The 22,238-nt window shown below is 40.2% G+C and overlaps 1 protein-coding gene and 1 pseudogene across 1 annotated transcript; one reads left to right on the forward strand and one right to left on the reverse strand.

The window, feature by feature from the left end:
* The first annotated feature begins 1,843 nt into the window (after positions 1-1,843).
* On the forward strand, positions 1,844-2,341 carry LOC114689693 (RNA-binding protein 8A-like). Its single transcript, XM_037209134.1, has one exon. The coding sequence runs from the start codon at positions 1,866-1,868 to the stop codon at positions 2,307-2,309; it is 444 nt and encodes a 147-aa protein (XP_037065029.1). The 5' UTR covers positions 1,844-1,865; the 3' UTR covers positions 2,310-2,341.
* A 3,693-nt stretch (positions 2,342-6,034) lies between these two features.
* Positions 6,035-17,046, reverse strand: LOC114708082 (annotated as a pseudogene).
* Positions 17,047-22,238: the final 5,192 nt, after the last annotated feature.

The following is a 22,238-nucleotide window of genomic DNA, read 5'->3' on the forward strand; positions in this document are numbered from 1 at the left end:
ATACAGAGTAACCATTCCTTGACTCCTGCTGTTGGAGGGGTATATAAGCCCATGTGAGGAAGAATAAGGAGAGCTGCTTCCCTGACGAACTGAAACTGGGTGTCTAGAGTGCTGTTTAACAAAATCGTTGTCCCTAGCCAGATTTCGTGCTCCAGCTGTGAGGGTGGCAGCAACCATGTACAATTCCAATTAAAAAAAAATTAACCGTCACCAAAAACAGCATGGTTTTTATAGTCCAAGTGGTCATTTGGAGTGCTTGACCCTTAGAAACTGTCCTTCCTTTGAATTTATAAGAGAAGCTCATAGTTGACACCAGTTTTGGGTCAAGAATCTGTGGCCAGACTAGACATATAACAAAGGGGAGAACCTACTGCTATATTCTGCTAAATGACTATTGCATTAAGCTGATTCCAAATGACTAATACCTATACCAATAGCTTAAAGAATCTCAAGTCTCACCAAGAATCTATTGGAGTAGATAGTGATTAGTATAGAGTCCCACAACTGGCTCAGGTACAGAGCATAAACAATGCTAAGTCATAAATGGGACATCTACATCACATACCATCCCTCCAAGGCTCAGGTTATTGCTGAAAAAAGCTAGCAAGAGCTAGAGGTGGTAGATAACTACAAGGAACCTGTGTGCTTCACGTGCACCCAGGCATCTGTACTATGACTCCCATGGATTGTGACAGATTGTGACAGCAAGGTTAAGCCAGAAGAAATCTCAGCATGGAGAGGAGAGGTGAACCTGGAGTCCCACCCCTAGCTGGGGAGCTATTAGTAATTGATACTGTTGGGAGAAGAGCCAGATCTTTTATAAGAATATTGCTTGTGATAAGTCTACCACACTCCAGTGGAAGGCTACATATCCAAGAATATCTGGGCAGCACACATTGAACTGGAAGGGTGGGGGAAAAGGACACAAAGTTGGGTGGCTAATGAGCAGAGGTGAATCTGAGCAGTTAGGAGAGAGGTTTAATATAATTCAAACATAGTATACCAACTTCTCAAATAATAAGACTTTAAGGAAGACTCCATGGGCTCAAGAGATGACTCAGTGGTTAAGAGCAATGACTGCTTTTCCTGAGGACATGGATTCAATACCCAGTACCACCATGGTGACTCTAGTTCTGGCCTCATGGTCACTAGACATGCAGGTGGTGCAGAGGTATACATGTAGGCAAAACAATCTGTGTGCGCATGTGTGTGTGAAATTATTTATTTATATATTTAATTAATTAATTTTTTGAGACAGGGTTTCTCATATAAGCACTGGCTGTCCTAGAACTGTTTCTGTAGCCCAGGCTGGATTGGAACTCAGAGATCCACCTACATCTGCCCTTGGAGTCCTGCGGTTAAAAGTGTGTGGTACCATGCCTGGCTACTGTTTTATTTATTTTGTCATATTATATCCTTTTACATATAATAACGTTTTTTTTGGAGACAAGTTTTCTCTGTGTAGCCTTGTCTGTCATGGAACTCATTCTGTAATACAACCTGGTCTTGAAGTCACAGAGATCCCCTTGTACCTGCCTCCAGAGTGCTGGGATTAAAGGAATGAGCCACGACTTCCAGGCTACATGAAATAATTTTTTAAAGAGTTAAAAAAGGAAAAGTTAAAGTTAGCGAGGCAAGATGGCACACACCTTTAATACCAGTACTCAGGAGGTAGATTCAGGTATGTTTCTATGAGTTCAAGGCTAGCCAGGCCTACTTAGAGGGTTTGAGGATATGCAGAGCTACATAGGGAGAGTCTGTCGCAAGTATACAAGACAACAATCACGAAGAAGAACAAGTAAAGGAATAGAAAGAAATAAAAAAGAAAGTAATAGGGCACAGACGAGAGCTGTGAGAGAAGGAAGATGGCGGACGTGCTGGATCTTCACGAGGCGGAAGGCGAGGACTTCACCATGGATGAAGATGGGGACGAAAGCATCCATAAACCAAAAGAAAAAGCAAAGAAATGGAAGGGCCGCGGCTTTGGTCCCGAAGAGGGGTCCCGAGAGCGGATGCGAGAGGATTATGAGAGTGTAGAGCAGGATGGCGATGAACCTGGACCACAACGCTCTGTTGAAGGTTGGATTCTCTTTGTCACTGGAATCCATGAAGAAGCCACTGAAGAAGATATCCATGACAAATTCGCTGAATATGGGGAAATAAAAAACATCCACCTTAACTTGGACAGGCGTACAGGATACTTGAAGGGGTATACTCTAGTGGAGTATGAAACATACAAAGAGGCCCAGGCTGCCATGGAGGGACTCAATGGTCAAGATTTGATGGGACAGCCAATCAGTGTCAACTGATGTTTTGTTCGGGGTCCACCAAAGGGCAAGAGGAGAGGTGGCCGAAGACAAAGCAGAAGTCCAGACCGGAGACGTCGTTGATAGATCCTCTGTTGACCAGGTGGTCTCACCACGAGTCCATTTGGTTGTGCTGCCTTGCATAAATAGGGTTAGGGTAGAACTTTCGTTTATATTTAATAACTTACCCTATCTACTTAGTATTGCTTTGAGTTAAAAAAAAATAAATGTTTCATTATGTTTTCTACATTTAAAAAAAAGTAATAAAGAAATAAAAGTTTCACCCCAAACCCTGGTCTGAAGTGTTGGCTCTGCAGTTAAGAGCTCTGGTTGCTGTTCCAGAGGACCCGGTTAGAATCCCAGCACCCACACGGCTCTCAGACATCTGTAATCCAGTCCCCGTTTCCTAATCCATCTTCTAGCTTCTGAATGCACCAAGCACGCATGTGGTACACACACATGCACGCTGAGAAAACACTCATGCAGCATGGAGAAATAAATAAGATTTAAAAATAGGGAGCCAAAATGTAATTTTAAAAAGGTAGGCTTGGAGAGGGATTAGAAAACCTTATAAAGATGTTTTTATAAAATAAAAACTACAGTATGGAAGTTAATGAGGCAATATGCCTTTAAATTCTAGATATGCAGAGATTGCAATTAAGTGCTATCCAAGGCAAAAAGAGGGTGTTTGAAGTGAACCTTGGAAAGGGCATGTCACCCCAAACCCACTTGATCTCATCCAAGGTGAACTTTGGTTTCTACTCAGGATTGTTTTGAATCCAAATATTGGCAGGAGCTGGAAACTGCTTCAGTTCCTATAATTTTCTCCCTTTGAACAGTCAGTGTTCTTTTAACCCTTGCAAGCAATGTTTTCTTTTGGCCAGTGTTGCCTTTATAGCTAGATCCTGTAACCTGGGCCCAATGGCATAAGGTTTCCACATCCATGGAACTCTCTTGGCCAGCTCCAGCTCTCTTCCTTATTTCATGAATTTCTACCATCAGCTTGGTTGTGTTTTTTCAGAGTTAAGACACAGGGGTCACATTCTCTTTTGGGTTCAGAAGGAGCAAGGGCTTGTGATTGACCAGCTTTCTCATCTCTCCTTTTGTTGGACACTCTGAACTATTGCAGTTACTCTTCCTTTCTGTCCTTGTCTACGACTCCCTGGGTAACCTGATCATAAATGATTTTCCAACCTTTTTATTGTGGTGATATTTTGTATATACTCTAACAAATAAAGCTTGGCTGGAGATCAGAGTGTGGAGCTAGCCACTAGTTAACCATAGAGGCCAGACAGTGGTGGCAAACACCTTTAATTCCAGCACTTGGAAAGAGGAAATAGAAGTATCAGGAGTTCAAGGCCACCCTGGACTACACGAGATGTATCCTTTCTAAAAGAGAAACAGATCCAGGTGGTGGAAGCACATACCTTTAATCCCAACACTAGGAAGAAGGAGACATTAATACAAGGTGGGAGGAGATAGGAGCTCAGCCATTCAGTTTGAGGATTTGGTAGAGGTAAGAAGTCTCTCTAGTGTCTGGTTCCTTTACCTCTCTGACCTTTCAGTATTTACCCCGATATCTGACCTCAGGTTTTTATTACTAACTCCAATTAGAATTCATGCTACACTTTTGTAAAGTATACAGTATACTTTACAGGTGTGACGACAGGTGTCCCAGGGCTCACTTCATCTTCACTAACTAGGGTTTCTGCTACTTCTGAACTCTGAGATTTGAACTGTTTATGGTGGAAGGGCTCAGCTCTGCATTGGTGGTAAGACGGTTTCTAGTTTCATGGTGTGTGTGCTTCTCATTCAGGATTTCCTTCTCGTTGTTGATAAAATTATGTAGCTGGAAGTTTTCCTATGTCCTACTTGGCCCACAGCAGCTCATAAAGTAACCACTCAGAGGCTTAATATTAATTACAATCTGTTTGGTCTATGACTCAGGCTTCTTGCTGGTTAGCTTTTTCATCTTAAATTTAGCCATTTCTATTAATCTATGTATCACCACGTGTCTTGTGGCTTTACCTGTGTTCCATTATATCTTGTTCCACTGGTGGCTCTCGGTGTATCCCTGACTCTGTCTTTTTTCTCCCTGAATCTTTCTTGGGTTTCCCACCTGGCTATACCCTTTCTTGTCACAGGACCGAGCAGCTACAATATGGTAGCAACACATATTTAAAGCATACAGAAAGACCATCCCACAGCAAAATGTGTTAATTTCACCTGGTGCTCCAGTAGGGTTGAGCTTATGTTTGAACAGAAGACCTCTTGTCTCTTCTGAAATTCAATGCTTACCATTACAGGAGTCCATTTCAGAATGTGTGGATATTTTATTGCAGGGTTAGGGTGGCAATGACATAGATATTTTTGTGATTCTGCACTGCACAAAGCATTTTTCACCTATAACATATGGAGCCACATCATGTGCTAGATAGAGTTTTCTTTTGTCTTGCTCTTATCTGGAGACTTGTCTTTTTGTAGTTAACTCTGCTGTCTATAAAGGGATAACTATTGTTTTCACGCTTTGCTATTAGAACTTCAAAACTAATCATAGGAACTCTTTTACATCATACAGATAATCTATGTCTTATGTTCTGGGTCGTGAGATAGAATACCCTGGTTTTTCATAATAAACTCATGTCAACTGCAAACAGAAATCACACTATGCCTTGAAGCATTCTTCCCATTTCTTGAATAGCACTATCAAGTTATATTGGAATCATCTATGATCTCAGATTAGAATAGTCTTGTTCTTACATTTAGAATTTTATCCTACCCATGAGAAACTTAAAGTACATACCCAAATTATAGAACTAGATTCAAAACCATTCATTGAGTGTCCCATTGTGCTATGAAGTGGCAATACATGAAGAAGACACGGTCTCTGTCTAGGATGAACCTAATATAGGGTGGGTGTGAGCTGTTACTGAAAGTAGAAATGAGTAATACAGCTTTTCAAGATGCTATGATTTGAGGGCCATTGGCTGTTTTATTCCTGATGTTTAGGATTCCTGGATTTTTATGAACTGGAACAGAAATGAAATTTGATGGTGGTATAATGACACATGGCTATATCAGAACAATAACTGATATGACCTCAAAATAAAGTTGGAGTTGTGTGATTCCCAGATTCATTCTTAATGAATTTCCTTATTCAGTGCAGGACCATCATGGTGTAGAAGGACTCAACCTGCTGTGGAGAGGACTGAGGGAGACAAGCTCCCTCTTATTCTTCCAGGGTAGACTCTTGAGCAGGGAGAAATGAGGAATTTGTAGATATAAGTATAGAAAATAGTTAGATAGTTAGAAAACACAGGAGGGCCTCGGGAGGGCCTGGGTCTGAACCCACCAGACCCTTCTATCTCTACTAAAGGGTTTTTAAAAGGATTGCCAAGGGGTGGAACAAAAGAGCTCCCCCCAGCCCAGCCAAGTGCAGGCCATTCCAGATGCCTGGTGACCATGCACATGGATCAGCCATTCCCTAATGCAGTCCTGCTGTGTAAAGCAAGCTCAGATCTCACTGGGAATCCTCTGTGGCTCCCCACAGAGGACCACAGGGATGGCCTCTTCTATATCAGGTCATCTCAATCTGCTGTGTATAAGACCACAAGAATGGTCCAGTAAATCAAGACTCAAATACCAGAGGATGGGTTATGGTGGAAAGCTGGGGGGTGGGAGGAGGGAGGAAAGGGGGATCTGTGGTTGGTATGTAAAATGAATAGAAAATTTCTTAACAATAATAATAAAAGATCAAGAAAAAAAGAATCAAAATCCACTCTCACAGATTTGCCTGTAGGCCAGAATTTCCTCACATCTGACTCTAGGCTTTGTCAAGTTAGCAACTGGAGCTAACTAGATGGATCACTAAATATTTTCTAATTGGATTTGAACCACACTCTACTGGGAAGAACCTGACACTATAAACCTGATTAAATGTCCAGAAAATACTAGCTTAGATCCTACTATTGCTATTTTGCTAAATGGTCATGTTGGCAAATTACCTTCTAAATGTCTATTGTAACAGCCATAGTCATAGATCTGGCTTGTCTTAGCGTTCGTCAAAGAAGCTTTTGTTGTAGAGGCACCATTCAACTCAGAGACTTCCAGCTGCTCAAAGGGCTGAGAATGATGAAGTCCAAGCCAAGGCTCAGAGATACTGCAGAAGAATGGGGAAAGAATGTAAGAACCTGATGATGAAGAAAAATGTTATGGAACACTTTCTTCTGGACATGCCATGGCTTTTGCCTTCATAAACTCAAAGAATCTATCAGCAGCATAGGACTTGAATAAGATCAAGTAGACCAATTTCCATAATAAATGGCGAGCACATCTTAATACTCCTCTCATAAATAAAGAGCTTTCAGCAGTCATAGATTCTAGGAGGTGATGAATCATTACTGTTGTTGTGGAATGGACACTGGTACACTGGCCATGATGCAGCAATGTCTCCCCATGAATGCATGCATGCATCCTTTATAGAAAGCACTAACTGGACTTACTTGGTTATTAAAAATTACAGGACAGGAAGTTTGTGATTTGGACTTATTGGGTGAGATCCAGTGGGAAGCAGGGATGTGATCATGAGGGATCAATTTAATATTTCACTGAAGCAAGGTAAGAAATTCTAAAAGAACAAATTAAGCAAAATAAAACAAATTATGACTCCATGGAGGACATTTCCCATTGGGAAAATAATATGCGGGACTTAAAAATTGTGATATTCTTTTGCATGTGCACTTTATAATTGATTAGGGACTTAAAAATTGTGATATTCTTTTGCATGTGCACTTTATAATTGAGAGGAAATGGAACTTTTGTCAGCTCACATCTACTACAAAAGGCTGAAATAAGAGTGACAGTGTCCAGGTCAGCTGTGACTAAGGGATAAAATGGAAAGCTTGCCTTGCTGGGATTCAGTGGGGGAGGTCCATGTGTCCATCTTACCTACTTCACCTACTCCCTTTTCTTCTTCTCTCCAGCTTTAGCAAACTTCTGACAACAAAAGAGGCAACACTTCATGATCTTGAGCATCACAGTCAGCACACAGGTGAACAGGAATCCAAGCACATCCAGAGAGTGGTACTGGAACCAGGTGAGGTCATGTGCTGCCACATGAAGGTGATTGGCTCCTTTGTTGCACATGACATACTCAATCCAGAAGACGGCTCTATCCAGGGGCTCCACTGGCTGATCATGGTAGAGTCTTGATAGCTGCATGGCATTCTCCTTATAGCTGAAGACACCAACATCAAAAACAAATTTATAAACTCAAGTGCTTCAAACCTAAGACAGGTTCAGGGAAAGCATCATGAGTTTCAATAAATGCCATAGATTAGCACTATGTACAGTGTGGTTTGATTAGGATATTTTTGAAAGATTACCTGTAAGCTTGTATTTTCTGAGAAATTCTTTCCAAAACTGAAATGGCAAATCATTTGGGTAGAAAACCTTTCCAGGCCGGGTGGTGGTGGCGCACGCCTTTAATCCCAGCACTCGGGAGGCAGAGGCAGGTGGATCTCTGTGAGTTCGAGGCCAGCCTGGTCTACCAAGTGAGTTCCAGGAAAGGCGCAAAGCTACACAAAGAAACCCTGTCTCGAAAAACCAAAAAAAAAAAAAAACCTTTCCAGCAGAGCAAATGTTCATAAAGCCTTTTTTAGCACTGTAAGTGAGGTGATCCTTAGAGACTGAGCATGACCACATTGATTCTCTTGAGAAGAAAAGGTGTCATAATTCTTTGTAATCTCAATAAAAACACTACTGATTAAAAATTGAGAACTGGTGAGCATGGACATACCTTGCACAAGATGACTTCAGGGCTGGGATGCAGCTCATTGATAACTTGCTTAGAAACTATTTCCATCATCAAATTATTCTAAACTAACCTCTCATACAGTACATCTGTCGGGATAGTTTGTAGTCTTCATTGACAGTAAAAGCTCATTACACAGTGCTTAAATTGGTTTTATATTGTTGTCGATATTTTCAAAAATAGACTAATGTGCTAGGAGATGTGTTTCTGTATGCTTTGAATATTTTTTGTTCCCATATCGGTTGATAATTAAAACTTTATTGGCTTATGGTCAGGCAGTTAGAGGCAGGCATGAAATACAAGCAGATAGACAGTAAGAAGAAAGGCAAGGAGCGAGAGACACCAGCCTGCCACCCAAGAAATAACATGCCACCAGACTGGTAAACCACAGAACACGTGGCACAATATAAATTAATAGACATGGGTTAATTTAAGATATAAGAGCTAGCTAGCAAGAGTCCTGCCATAGACTATACAGTTTGTAAGTATTATAATCTGTGTGTTTACTTGCCCAAGAAGCTGCGAGACAGATGAGACACAGGAGAACTTGTAACTACACTAAAGATCAGAAGAATTCTCCTCTTACCTTGTAAAGAATTTATCTGGATTAGAGCCATCTTGAACAAAACCACTGTACTTGCCAAGGGTCATTTGTGACTATTTTCACTGCATCAACCAAATCTGTACTGGACAATGTGAGAAAGTCCAGTCTAACTTCTGATCCTTTGGTCTTCATGCGAACAACATTATCAAATTGGTTTCCAAACAAAGGAATGCCAACCACAGGGATCCCATGGCAGATCGCCTCATAGATGCCATTAGTGCCACCATGAGTTATAAAAGCTCTGGTTTTAGGATGACCTAGGAAGGGGAGAAATTAAGGGAAATTATTAATCATAAGTCTGAGTTAGAAAATGAGAGGCAGGAAAAAAGGCCCATAAAGGGTAAATATTCTCTACATAACATTTTCAAAACCATGGGACGACACTGAATTCCTCCCATGTCTTATAGCAAGGAACAGTGCAAGTCCACAGAGATTAAGTGAAGGCCACATAGAGGAGGTGCAGTGTGGAAGCAGAATGGATTTGTGCAATGGACAAAAATGGCAGAGCCCCACCCCCACCACAAGTGCAGCAAACAGCTTGTGCAAGCACAGGCTGTGGTTGAGGATAGGGTGTTCTCTTAAAGGAACAGTGAAGCCACTGCTCATGGTAGGTTACCTCCGTGTAGTAGGGGGTTGGTTGATCATACTGATGAAATGAGAATTAGGATAAACAATACTTCACCAAATATAGGACTGCCTCATGATGTGGAGTTTTGGGGGAGCTAGTAACTGAAGAGTCATTAATAAAAGAATACCATTCTCACTGGCATTTGAAATTGACCTACCCTAGGGGAAAGGGTGTATGTAAAAGTATAGAAATAGGAGGTGAACACAAACATGAAGAACTGTCTTAAGTATATCTGAAAGATAATTACAGTGGAGATAATAATAGGTTCTCCAATCTCCAATGTTACTATACAAAATAGTGACATCAATTGTTTACACATTTTCTCCAGAAGTAGATCACAGTTGTCCTAAATTCCATCGTGTTGACATACATTTTCCTTAGCAGTCATTCCTCATGTCTTAGGGATCATCTCATGCTTACCAAGAAGGTCATTCTGGGGGATCCATTTGTACAGCTGAGTGTATCCCAAGGTATCTGGTTTCTTGCCTTTGAATTGCCAAAGAACCTGTTAAGAGGAAGCTAGATTTTTATTACTTTGGTCAAATGCAAGTTACTCTTGTTAGACTTCTGGATAGATTAAGAATTAGTGGAGACAACTGTCATCACACCTGAACTGGATATGGCAGTCTTAGCAAGGATGTAACACTGAGACACTGTATCTCACCTTCTGGGAAATCTGAACAAGGCCTCCTGCAATCACATTGGCCCTTTATTCTGTTAGGGTACCCACCATGGCTCCCAGGGAAAACACCACAACACCATGTTCTCCAGATGACTGGGCAAAGTCTTCTATTTCCTGTTAATGGAATATCAGCTCATCACAAACAGCAGCAACACCAAATAACCTGCATAAAAACTGATACCAACATCCACAGGAAGAAACTAAACAGCATTAGACATGATTAGATTACCGGATGCTTTAAAACTATTCACATCCACATATAAGATGTACAGTTGTAGTCAGCTGTAAGGTTACAGTTCTCTGTGTTACACATCTTCACATTCATACAAACAGTTCTGGAACATTTTCTTCTTGTAAAGCAAGATTTGTTGATATTAAAATCAAAGTTCTCTTTCTTCCTCCTTGGTCTCTTGGTAACCAAACATCTGCTTTCTGTTTCTATTATTGTTACCAGTCTAAAGAGTTTGCATAATATATACTTATTTTATTTCTGTCTTATTCACACACAAAGATGGGAAATACATAGGAAGTCTGGATCATGTATGTTGTTGTGTTAATTTTGAATTTTTTGATTACTGACAAACAAAGGACAGCTGCCAAGAGACCTGTCATTGAAAGAGGGAATATTGAAATAAACCCGCCAAGATACTTTAGGAATGCCTTGACTTTAAAATGGAGTCAAAAATATATTTTTCAAATGGAAATAAATAAAGCCTTTGAGGAGAGGTTATGATATTGTTTCCACTTGAAAGGAGAGGCTATGCATTTCTTCCAAGTTAATATGGTTTGATTGAGGAAGATCCCCTGAAAAATCTCAGATGATCCAACATTTCAGAGCACCTCTGTTGCAGTTTCCTCTGAGTTCTACATCCAGAACAGCTTGAAAGCTGCTGTCACAAAAGACTCCAGTCAGGAATGGACTGTAATTCTAATTTTTCTCAGGGTCCCTCACAGTTTGCAGCACCCACCAATCAGTGGGAAGTAGTCTAGAAAACTGCACCCAAATTCCCAAAATTGTATTTATGAATGTTTGTTTTCATTTAACAGTTGTAGCCCACTAGGTTCCCTAGTGGCTACATCCAGCAGGATTGTATAAGAGGTTGATTGGACCACGGGCCTGAATATCACGTGTTTGTAAGGGTCTACACTTGACTGTAACTAGCAAGGGGGAGTTCTTTACTCTACCCCTGGGCATTGTTATCAATAGACCTTTAGAATAAAGTTCGGGGCCCACTTGGATGAGGATCCAGGCCCACCTGCATCTATCTTGTGTTTTCTCTCTGTTTCTCTCCCCTCTATTTCAAACTAAGCCTCTTATCTCCCATTACTCAAGAGTCCCTGGGGTAAATAATAATAGGTGCTGGTCCCCCATGGATGACACCTGAACAGAGACAAGGAAAAGATAAAAAAGAAAAAAAAATAACCCTAGACTTGGTGAAAGGACTATGGGGGTGAAGCAGTGTATGCATACTGATAAGAAATTGAAAAATGAAGGCAACAGCATTTTATTCATGGGTGTATAGGTTAGGCATTGAAATATTCAAGGATGCAGCATTAGATTTGTCTCTATATATTCTCTCTATCTCTCTCTCTTTCTCTCGTCTATCTATAAAAATTAAGGAAGGTAGAAAATAGAAATATTGTGTTAAGAATATAGAAAAGAAAAGCTTAGGGTAAAGTAGGATAAGATAAGCCTAACTATGTGGCTATGAATGCAAAATCCTGAGGAAGAATCAGAGCAGAAATCTATCAAAGAGTGTAATGGGGAGCTTTCTAGGAGAGAAGCTCTTTTTTTTTCATCAGAGAAAGGAATTTCTGAAACAAATGCTTTTGGTTTGCTTCATTGACCTGGAGTTAAGCCCTAAAGGGATTTGACTCTGGCAATAATCCACAAACAGAGTACAAGGAAAAATAGACACAAAGCTTGGCAAGTAGGGCAGGTAAAAGTTCTAATTAGAGAGGCATACCTGTTAATGGTGGCACAGGCATTCTAAGGAAGCTTAGGAAAGAAAAATCTCCTGTTGCAAAAGGGAAACCCTGTAAAGGGAACTGGAAAGTTTGCTAGCATATCTGAAGGGCTTTTTGGGAAATGTAGTATTGATGCAGGTTTGAAACAGTGCCTTATGTCTTCTAATAGCTGCTCAAAATGTTTTTGAGCACATGGCATTGAAAATGATTCAATAAATTAGACTTTTCATGACAGTGAGACACATCTGCTCCTGGCAGCACCAATGTACTCACTCCATAAAGTTGATTGTCATTGAAGAAACTCTGTATGGAGTTTGTTTTCTTTATGGCAAAAGCTAGATATGTGGACAAAAAAAAAAAACTGTCCTTCCTTCAATAGCTGACTGTTCTTGTCCAAACTCTACCAGCAGGACACAAGAAAGGTGACTGCCAAGTTTTGACAAGACAAAGTAGGACAGTCATTCAAATTTCCCTGCTTCACAGGAAAGTCTGTCAGATTTGCTAGGCCTGTGTCCCAAAGATGGATGCCCCAATATGACAGAGAAACTTTGGGTGACTTTCCAGGCAGCCAGCTGATTCTGTCATTTGTCACATTTTTGGAAGTCACTTGCCTGCACTTTTTGCTTACTCAGGTAATATTATTTCATTCTCAGTCTTTGATGGAATTGAGGACTAGATAATTATAGGTTTTATTATTTATGATAAAAAGGTATATAAGATATAAAACTTTTAACTCACTAAGATGAGATAAATAATAAAATATTTTCTCTAATTTTGTCAAATACAAATGGATTGGATATTGTAACTGTAATTCTTGCTGATACCTGTTTTTTTATGTAAGTTTACTTCATTAAAGTTGAAATCTTCCATTTTGACTAGACAGAAAGGGGCAAATGCTGTGGGATAATCCTTCTGTATGCTGTGAATATGTATTTCTCTCATTGATTAATAAAGAAGATGTTATGGCCTATAGCAAAGCAGAATAAAGCCAGGTGGGACAGCCAAACTGAAAATACAGAGATGAGAAGGGCAGAGACAGAGAGAGACAAGCCAGCCCCAGGAGGAGCAAGATGCTAGAGAACAGGTAAAGCCACAAAGCCATGTGGCAAAAGGTAGATTAATAGAAATGCAGTAATTTCAGTTGCATGAGATAGTTAGTAATAAGCCTTAATTATAGACCAAACGTTTTATAATTAGTATGTTTTGTGTGATTATATGGGACTGAGCAGCCAGGAAAAATGAAAGCTCCACCTCCATTTCCATTTTTTTTTTTTTTTTGTTTTCGAGACAGGGTTTCTCTGTGTAGCTTTGCGCCTTTCCTGGGACTCACTTGGTAGCCCAGGGTGGCCTTGAACTCACAGAGATCCGCCTGGCTCTGCCTCCCGAGTGCTGGGATTAAAGGCGTGCACCACCACCGCCCGGCTCCATTTCCATTTTTGTTACTGTGTCAGTTTGGGAAATGTATGCCTGTATGTATGTTTTCACTTGTGTGTTTGATCAAGAAAGTAAACAGAGCCAGTATGAATCTTGAAAATGAGCTTTTCTTTGTTCATACTCCATCTATCTACTCTCAAATCACTTTGTATAGGACTTGGCTTTTGGACCTCTCTCTGCATTTAGTATTTGTGTGTTTGTTACACTCAAATATAAGAAAATATTTTTTATAACAGAATCTTGCTGAATTAATTTAATCCACATTTTATTCACATTTTTTTAAATTTTATGAGACAGTGTTTCTCTGTATAACATTCCTACCTGTCCTGGAACTCAGTCTGTAGATTGACCAGATTGGCCTTGAACTCACATAGATCCGCAAGACTCTGCCTCCCAAGTGCTGGCACTAAAGGCCTGTGCCACCACTGCTGGCTTGAAATTCGCATCTTGTGATGGAATAGATACAGGTGTTTCTGTAGGTGGCTTTCTTTATCTAAATTCCTGTGACTCTCTGAGTTTGACAATCATTCTGAAGTAATAAAATATAATCACTCTTCCTGAAAATGCAAGGCAAGCAGAAGCAAACAAATGGCACTATATTTACCTTAGGCAGAGGCTTGGCAGGTCTGAATGGAGTCCTCCAACATAGTCAAAATTTGGTAAGAGAGGGTGAGGAAATTCCAAATCCCAGTAGGTTCGAATGAGCCATATATCTGCCTTCCCCATCAACTCGGTGAGTGTCGTGGGTCTTCCTGAAGAGGGATCAGAACAGGGAAGGTTTAACCCATGACATAAGTGTCAGGTGAAGATGAATATGCCAAGAAGTCTCCTGAAACACTTTTGATAACATAGCCAGAGTCATTTACAAGCATGTGGCTGGAATATAACACATATTTGCATCTATCTATCTATCTATCTATCTATCTATCTATCTATCTATCTATCTATCTATCTCTCTTGAACTGTGTGTATAATGCTAAACCCTAGTTTACACTATATATGTTATTCAGTCTTATGCTTAGAGATATATGAAGTCACTGTGCAAGTGACAAGTGATGTAGAAGATACCACATCTGTAAAATACCTTGGAAATTCATGATTACCAAATATCTAGATATGCCATATAAGTATATTCAGTTTCATTATCTATGAATCTTGTTTGTCATAGTCAGGGAAACACTCTTCACTGCTTTTCTTCATCAAGCTTGCTCTTGTTATCTGCTGCAACCTTGATGTGTGCTCTTCTAAGGGAACTGAGAATTTTGTTTTGTTTTGTTTTGAGATATTCTGATGGGAACCAAGTTCAATTCCTATGTCATTATGTAGCCATAGTTGACCTTGAATTCCTGATCCTCTTCTCCATATCTCATCTCCTGGGAGTATATGAGTGTGCTACCACACCCAGTGTAAACATTTGTGGGGATTCTTGCTTCTGCACTTCATTTCGTGACAGGGTCTCACTGTATAGCCCCGGCTGACTTCAAAGAGAAGCTTCAATTATGCCTGAGTTCCTTCTCCTCATACTGCTCTTGATTCACAACTGACTGTGTAATAATAGTTCTGTGTAAGTTTGTTTGGAGATAATAAGGATAACAAGTCTTAAAATATGGAAAGAGATGTTGGTCATTACATGTATTTTAAAATACTTTAGTAATCAATGTGTATACTTCAATGTCATACATTTTTAAACAAAATTTTAATCTCACTAATAAATAAATACAGATTGTCCAAAGTGTTAAATATCCATGATTTCTGTGCTGATTACATAGACAGTGTATTCACAGCTGTGCAGATTTAGCAGGGGAAATGAGAAAATATTTCAAATTACAAATGAGAAAACTAATGTCTATCAAGGGGAAAGTTCTCAATGTTATGTAGATACCTATCTAGAAATATGTATTAGTCCTCATTCTATATGTGCAAATCATGACATTGAATCTGTTTAAAGGTACTGTTTTAGTAGCTAGTGATGTGGGAGGACCACTTTCACTTTTTCTTCAGCGTACTCTTGAGGAGAGAGGCATGAGAAATCTTTAGATATAAAGATAGAGGGGAGAGAAGACAGAACAGAAACACAGGATAGCTTCAGGAGGGCCTGGATACACAAGCCCCGTTTGTTTCTTCCAAAGGGCTTTTTATAAGAATGACAAACAGCTCCCCCAGCACAGCCAAGTGCAGACCCTTCCAATCACCTGGTAACCATGCATGTGGTCAAATCTTCTCTTCATGAAGCACTGCTGGGTAAGGTAAGCTCAGATCTTACTAGGAAACCTCTGTGGGTCTCTACATAGTGAAAGAATTAGATGGTAAAAGTGTTTAATATGCAAGCTTAATGACTTGAGTTCAGTCTCCATACAAGCCTGAACACCTTAACTGATCCTGAGAAACCACATAAAGATGGATGTAAAAACTCATCAAATTTGAACCTGATATTCACATATGTTACACAGAGCACAAGTGCCCCAACTATGACACAAGTGCGCACGTTCATAGTCATACTACAATAAAAGTAATAGCAGCAGTATAGTAATCATGATGATGATGATGACTATAATGATGCCACCACACAGGTGAAGCTACTGTTTTAAACCATGAGTTAAAATGGCTTGTGGATATGTTATTTCTTAGAGGAATTATTAAAGTTTTGTTCTGTGGGTGTGTGCTTTTCTGACTAGTCCTATTCAAGTCATAGCCAAGGCTTTGCAATTGACATTGGGACATAGGTTTTTCTACAATGCTTTGAATTTGGCAGATAATTACACCGATTTTTCACCATTTTACTTAGAAGAGATAAATACTTCTGCTGTCAATACTGTTGTTTCAAATTCACCTTCAGTGACACAGCAAATTTAGAATGCAACAATCCCAACTAAACAGGCACTTACCTAATACTTCACTGTAAAGCTGATTCCACTTCTTCTCATTAAAATTTTGGAACCAAAAGTCAAAAGACAGCATGTAGATTACATTTTGCACCATCTCCATGAATGTCATTCGATCACTCAATTCTGACATAGCAGGAGGCACATAGGAAGGAGGCAGTGGGAGTCCTCCACTGTACTTTTCATATGTGGATCCAGGAAAGAAGCGGAGACTGTACACAAGTGGTATCTTGAGAAGCTCAGCCAGCAGGTCACCGCAGGGTAGGAAGGGATCTGCTACAATAACATCAAAGCTTGAATTGTGTAGTTTTGTCATGAGTTCCTTGTTAAAAACTACATCTTTACAGAGGCTTTCATAATAATCTGAATCTACCTAAACCAATTCTTGAAACATTAAAAAGTATCTGCAAAATGATTGCTTTGGCAGCTCATAAATACATTTCCTGATTGATTCCATGAAAAATTCCTCCAAATCAGCCATGGGAAAGGATAAAGGGTATGTCTCAAACTCAATAGCAGATGTGTCCTCAACCTCATAAGAAAGGGAAGCTGAGGGTATCAGAACAGTCACTTCATGGCCCTTCTTCACAAGTTCATCTAGGATTGTCTTTAAGTTGAGCCAATGGCTGTATTCCACTGGCCATACCAGCACCTTCCCACCACTCCCACATCCAAAGAAGCCATTCAGCTGGAGCAGGAGCAGGGCTGCTGTCATTTTCACAGACATCTTGGTTAAATCCAGAGCTGCCTTTCACATGACAATCCCTCAAATCTTGCAGATATAGGAGAGTAATAATTAAAGTATAACTTGTACACAAAAGCAAATACACATTGGATAGTCACAACCTTTGGATGCCATGGGCAAAAACCAGGAGGCAGATGTGAATAGGTGAAATGACTCCTGATTCTCAGTGAGCTTGAATGTATAATGTACTTGGAGAACAGTGGAAAGAAAGAGCTCCTGCTCTTTCTTTGTCTTTCTCCTTCTAATGTAGCTTCCTTGATAAAGAACTTACAAAAAAGACCTAACTGTGTGGTGGTATTCTAGGTATTCTAATTGTACTGAAATGTGATTTTAATTGTATGTTAATAAATAAAGTTGCCCAGGGGTCAGAGCTATTAGAGCCATAGACAGAGTATGGCGGTGGTGGCGCACGCCTTTAATCCCATAGATCTCTGTGTGTTCAGGGATATAGCCAGCATTGGAGACATATGCCTTTAAGACCTAGAGGGATGTACATACAGACAGTGACGAGGCAGTCACGTGTTTGGGTTTACAACCAATGAGAAGGCAGAACAAAATACTATGAAATGACTTACACACAGGAAATAGCTTTTTTTCAGGAAGCTAGGACCACCGCAGGAGGAAGGGTGAGATTTTAGCTCTGAGCTCTGACCTCTCGGCTTTCTCTTTTACATTGGTTCTGTGTTTCTTATTTAATAAGATGGTTGGTTACATCTACATAACTGTTGAGTCACACTTTTAAAATATCACAGTTCAGTGTGTCTTCATATGAATGTTGGTAGCAGCATTCCTTTACTATACTAATGATTGATTTTAAATAAATGGTTCAGAGGTCCATAGTATAACCTCAGAATTATAAACCTGCAACTAAATTTAAAGCTGACTTTATCTTACATAGAAGCCACCTTCTTTTAGCCTTTTTATTGGTTCCAGCTCTACCTAATCAGGTATCTGCTTTAACTAGTCACCCTGGTAGGAGTGAATATATTCTAATGAGACACTTTTGCCTTCCTCTAAGAAATTAGAATTTTCCTGGTGACCTTCTGCTGGGAGAAGAATCGTCTGATGCCTTGGGGGCACCCAGGAGGAATCGGTCCTCAAGGGCCATTTCCAAGCTGGAGGAGACTAATGTTTCTGAAGATCCTAGGAGCTAAGGTAATGTAGAGCAAGAAACCATATCATGCCTGGACTGGTTAGCTATGCATATCTTGTCAGAATCCTGAAGATAGAGTTGGGTAAATGTGATGGGCTCTCTCTGCCTCTCTCTTTTCCTATTCTTTCTTTCTTTTTTTTTTTACAGATCACTTTTTATTTTTCACTAAGACTTTCCCAGAGGACATAACTAATCTCATCACCATCCCTACCCCCACAAAGGGTTAGTGAACTCACTGCTAGAAATGGGTTAATTTAAGATATAAGAGCTAGCTAGCAAGAGGCCTGCCATAAACTATACAGTTTGTAAGTAATAAAATCTGTGTGTTTACTTGTCCATGAAGCTGTGGTATAAGTGAGAAACAGGAAATTTGATTACACTAAAGATCAGATGAATTCTACTGATACCTTGGAGAGAACCTATCTGGACCAGTACCATCTTGAACAAAATCACTGTACTCACGAAGGGTCATTTGTGACTGTCTTCACTGCATCAACCAAATCTGTACTGGACCTTGTGAGAAAGTCCAGTCTAACACCTGCTCCTTTGGTCTTCATGTGAACAACATTATCAAACTTGTCTCCAAACAAAGGAATGCCAACCACAGGGATCCTGTGGTAGATCGCCTCATAGATGCCGTTGCTGCCACCATGAGTTATAAAAGCTCTAGTTTTAGGATGACCTAGGAAGGGGAGAAATTAAGGGCAAGTATTAATCATAAGTCTGAGATAGAAAATGAGAGGCAGGCACAGAAATGGCAAACATTCTCTAGATATCATTATCATAACCACAGGACTACATTGAATTCCTCCCATGTCTTAGAGCAAGGAGCACTACAAGTCCATAGAGCATTACTGAAGGCATAGAGGAGGTGCAGTGTTGAAGCAGAATGTTTTTGTGCAATGGACAAAAAGGGCAGAGCTCTTCCCCAAGTGCAGCAAACAGCTTTACAAGCACAGGCTGTGGTTCAGAAGAGAGTGTTCTCTTAAAAAATACAATGAAGCCACTGCTCATGGTAGGTTACCTCTGTGTAGTAGGGGGTTGGTTGATCATACTGATGGAATGAGAATTAGGACAAGCAATGCTTCACCACATATAGGACTGTCTCATGATGTGGAGTTTTGGGGGAACTAGTAACTGAAGAGTCGTTAATGAAAGAATACCATTCTCACTGGCAATAGAAATTGCATACAGTAAAGTAGAGGAAAGGGTGTATGTAAAAGTATAAGAATAGGAGGTGAACACAAACATAAAGTGTCTTAAGTGTATCTGAAAGATAATTACAGTGGAGATGAAAATAGATTCTCCAATCTCCAATGTTACTGTACAGAATATTCACATTAACTTTTTACACATTTTCTCCTGAAGTAGATCACAGTTGTCCTAAATACCTTAGTGTTGACATTCACCTTCCTGAGCAGTCATTCCTCATGTCTTAGGGATCTTCTCTTGTTTACCAAGAAGGTCATTCTGGGGGATCCAGTTGTACAGCGGAGTGTATGCTTAATCTTGCATGCTCAAGGAGCTCAGACGTGCCTCTGAAGATCTTCCTAGTCATGAACAGAAAACATAATTCATTTTCCTTCTACTTTTGTGTAATTATCTTTACTATCTACACAAAAATTACACATGTGCATTTTTCATTCATTATGTAAGTTGATGTAAATTTTACTTCTTTCAGCTATAAAGAGAATGCTATGTGGTTATCAGCCATTCACCATGACCAGCCCACAAAGCCCCTGGACAGAGCTGTCTTCTGGATTGAGTTTGTCATTCACCACAAAGGGGCCAAGCACCTGAGGCCACTTGCCTACAACCTCACCTGGTACCAGTACCACTCTCTGGATGTGGTTGGATTCCTACTCACCTGTGTGAGGCAGCCATAGGTTTCCTTGCCATAAAATCCTGCTCATTCATTTATCAAAAGTTTGTGAAGATGGAAAAGAAAATGAAGAATGAGTAGATCTCATTGAGAATGTACTATATGAGCTAAATTTCAGTATCATTCTAATTTATGAACTGTCTTCCAAATATTCACTGATTAATTTATCAAGTCATATCTTCTTTTGACAGATGAAAAGGAAGAGGAAAATAATGTAATTATATTATATTCTCAAAAATTAAAGACATAATAAAATGAAAATGCTGAGCAAGCTATAAGGAATAATCTAGTAAGCAGATCCCTTCATTACATCTGCTTCATTTCTGCCTTCTGATTCGTGCCTTTAACCTCTGACCTACTTTTCCTCAGTAATGGGCATGGAGCTATGAGATGAAATAAACCTTCCTCTTCCTCAAATAAAAATGAATATTAAAAAAATTTAAACAAAGGAGAGGCCTGGGCCTGGGCAGGGGCAGGCACCACTATGATGAGTAAATACGTGGTGGAGAGACGGGAGAGAAAGAGAAGTGGAAGCAGTTTGTGCTCTATGAAGAGAGGCAGAACTGCAGACGTGAAGGCAGCAGGAAACAACCCCATGTGAGAGGCCTGCACTGCCACCTGAGGTCATGGTGATATCTGTGATGCCACAGAGGGCCATATCTGGGTCCATGGCCATTCTGTATCAGGTGTCTGTGTCAATGTCCATGGTGATGTGGACGTCCTTGGTCTGGCTGCCATTTGAGGCCAGGCTAATGTCTGAGTACTGTGCTGAGCTGGTCCAACCACTCACCAGCCAACACTGTAGCACCAGCGTTGACATGAACACTTGCTTTTGCAGTGGGGGAGAGCTGGCCCCCGATGCTGGTGTAGAAGTGCTGACCTCATGACTTAGTGAGGGAGAGCTATTCTGTCCCTCATCTTGGCAATGCAGGAGAGCTGGCCCTGTTGGCATGGATGTGGAAGAGCTGGCCCTGATGATGTGGGCACAGGAGAGGCAGCCTCACCCCTCGACTATACATTATGGGAGAGTTGGCCCTGGTGACATTGCAAGGGAGAGCTGGTGGGCTGATTAACTCAGGCACCACCCAGGCCAAGATTGGGGCTTTGAGCTGGCCCACCCCAACACCTACCCCATCTATGAGCTGCTGGAGTTAATGAGGGGGCTGGTCCTGCAGAACCAAAGTTGGAGGAGCTCCATGACACAGGGCAACAGCAAGATATCTTACAGGAATCTCAGTGGGATCCAGCTCCTATAGTGTAGCAGAAGCCAGAGGCCTCGAACCAGACCATTGACACATTGCAATGAAGATTTTCAAGTGAAGCTGTTTGTACAAAAGAGTATATGGTGTGAGAAACCATCTCACACTGCAGCTTCTTCCATGAGACTTTTTGTGGTTTTTATTGTCTATTTTTTTTTTTTTGTGGGTGAGTTTATGGGGTGGAAGGCAGATATGGAAGGACTGGGAAATGAGTGGGATTGGAGTGCATGATGTGAGATTTCCAAAGAATCAGTAAAAAGTTTATGAGAAAAATTCAAACAAACAAACAAAGAAATAACCCTTATTCTAAAAGTAAGTAATAGTGTGAAAAAAAATGAAATGAGTAATGATCTCATCCTGATCTCTCTTCTCACATTCATAGGAATCATGATTCCAGCTGGGTGTTGGGTAATACATGTATATGAGGTAGTTGGTTCAATGATTAATTTAAAAATATTAACTGAAAAATTCATGTATCTTATCATAATATCCTACTGATGATTATCTCAGAACAGAAAAGGCAATGTTAAATGGAGATAAAGAAAAGAATGAAATTGCACTGGAAAAGAGGTGGGAATGTAAGTAATATGTACTGTCTTGTACCAGAATGCTGAATGAGACAAATAAAGTTCTATATTTAATAAATTCAGAAATACACTATCTGGCAAAAATCCTTGCCCAGTTAGCATTTTTTCAAAGATCAAAGTTCATGGTTAAGGATAAATGTTGCTCTCACAATTGCACTTTGCTCATCAGGTGTACCGTTTGAATTAGGCAACCAAGTAAGAGTGAGGATGCAGAGGGCATGGCCAGTGGGCAGTGGGGACCTCAGCAACTAGCATGCCCATACAAGATTTGTCTTTAGATTGTACTTGGCATATTC

This window comes from Peromyscus leucopus, chromosome 10 (genome assembly GCF_004664715.2).
Source record: "Peromyscus leucopus breed LL Stock chromosome 10, UCI_PerLeu_2.1, whole genome shotgun sequence".
NCBI lineage: Eukaryota > Metazoa > Chordata > Mammalia > Rodentia > Cricetidae > Peromyscus > Peromyscus leucopus.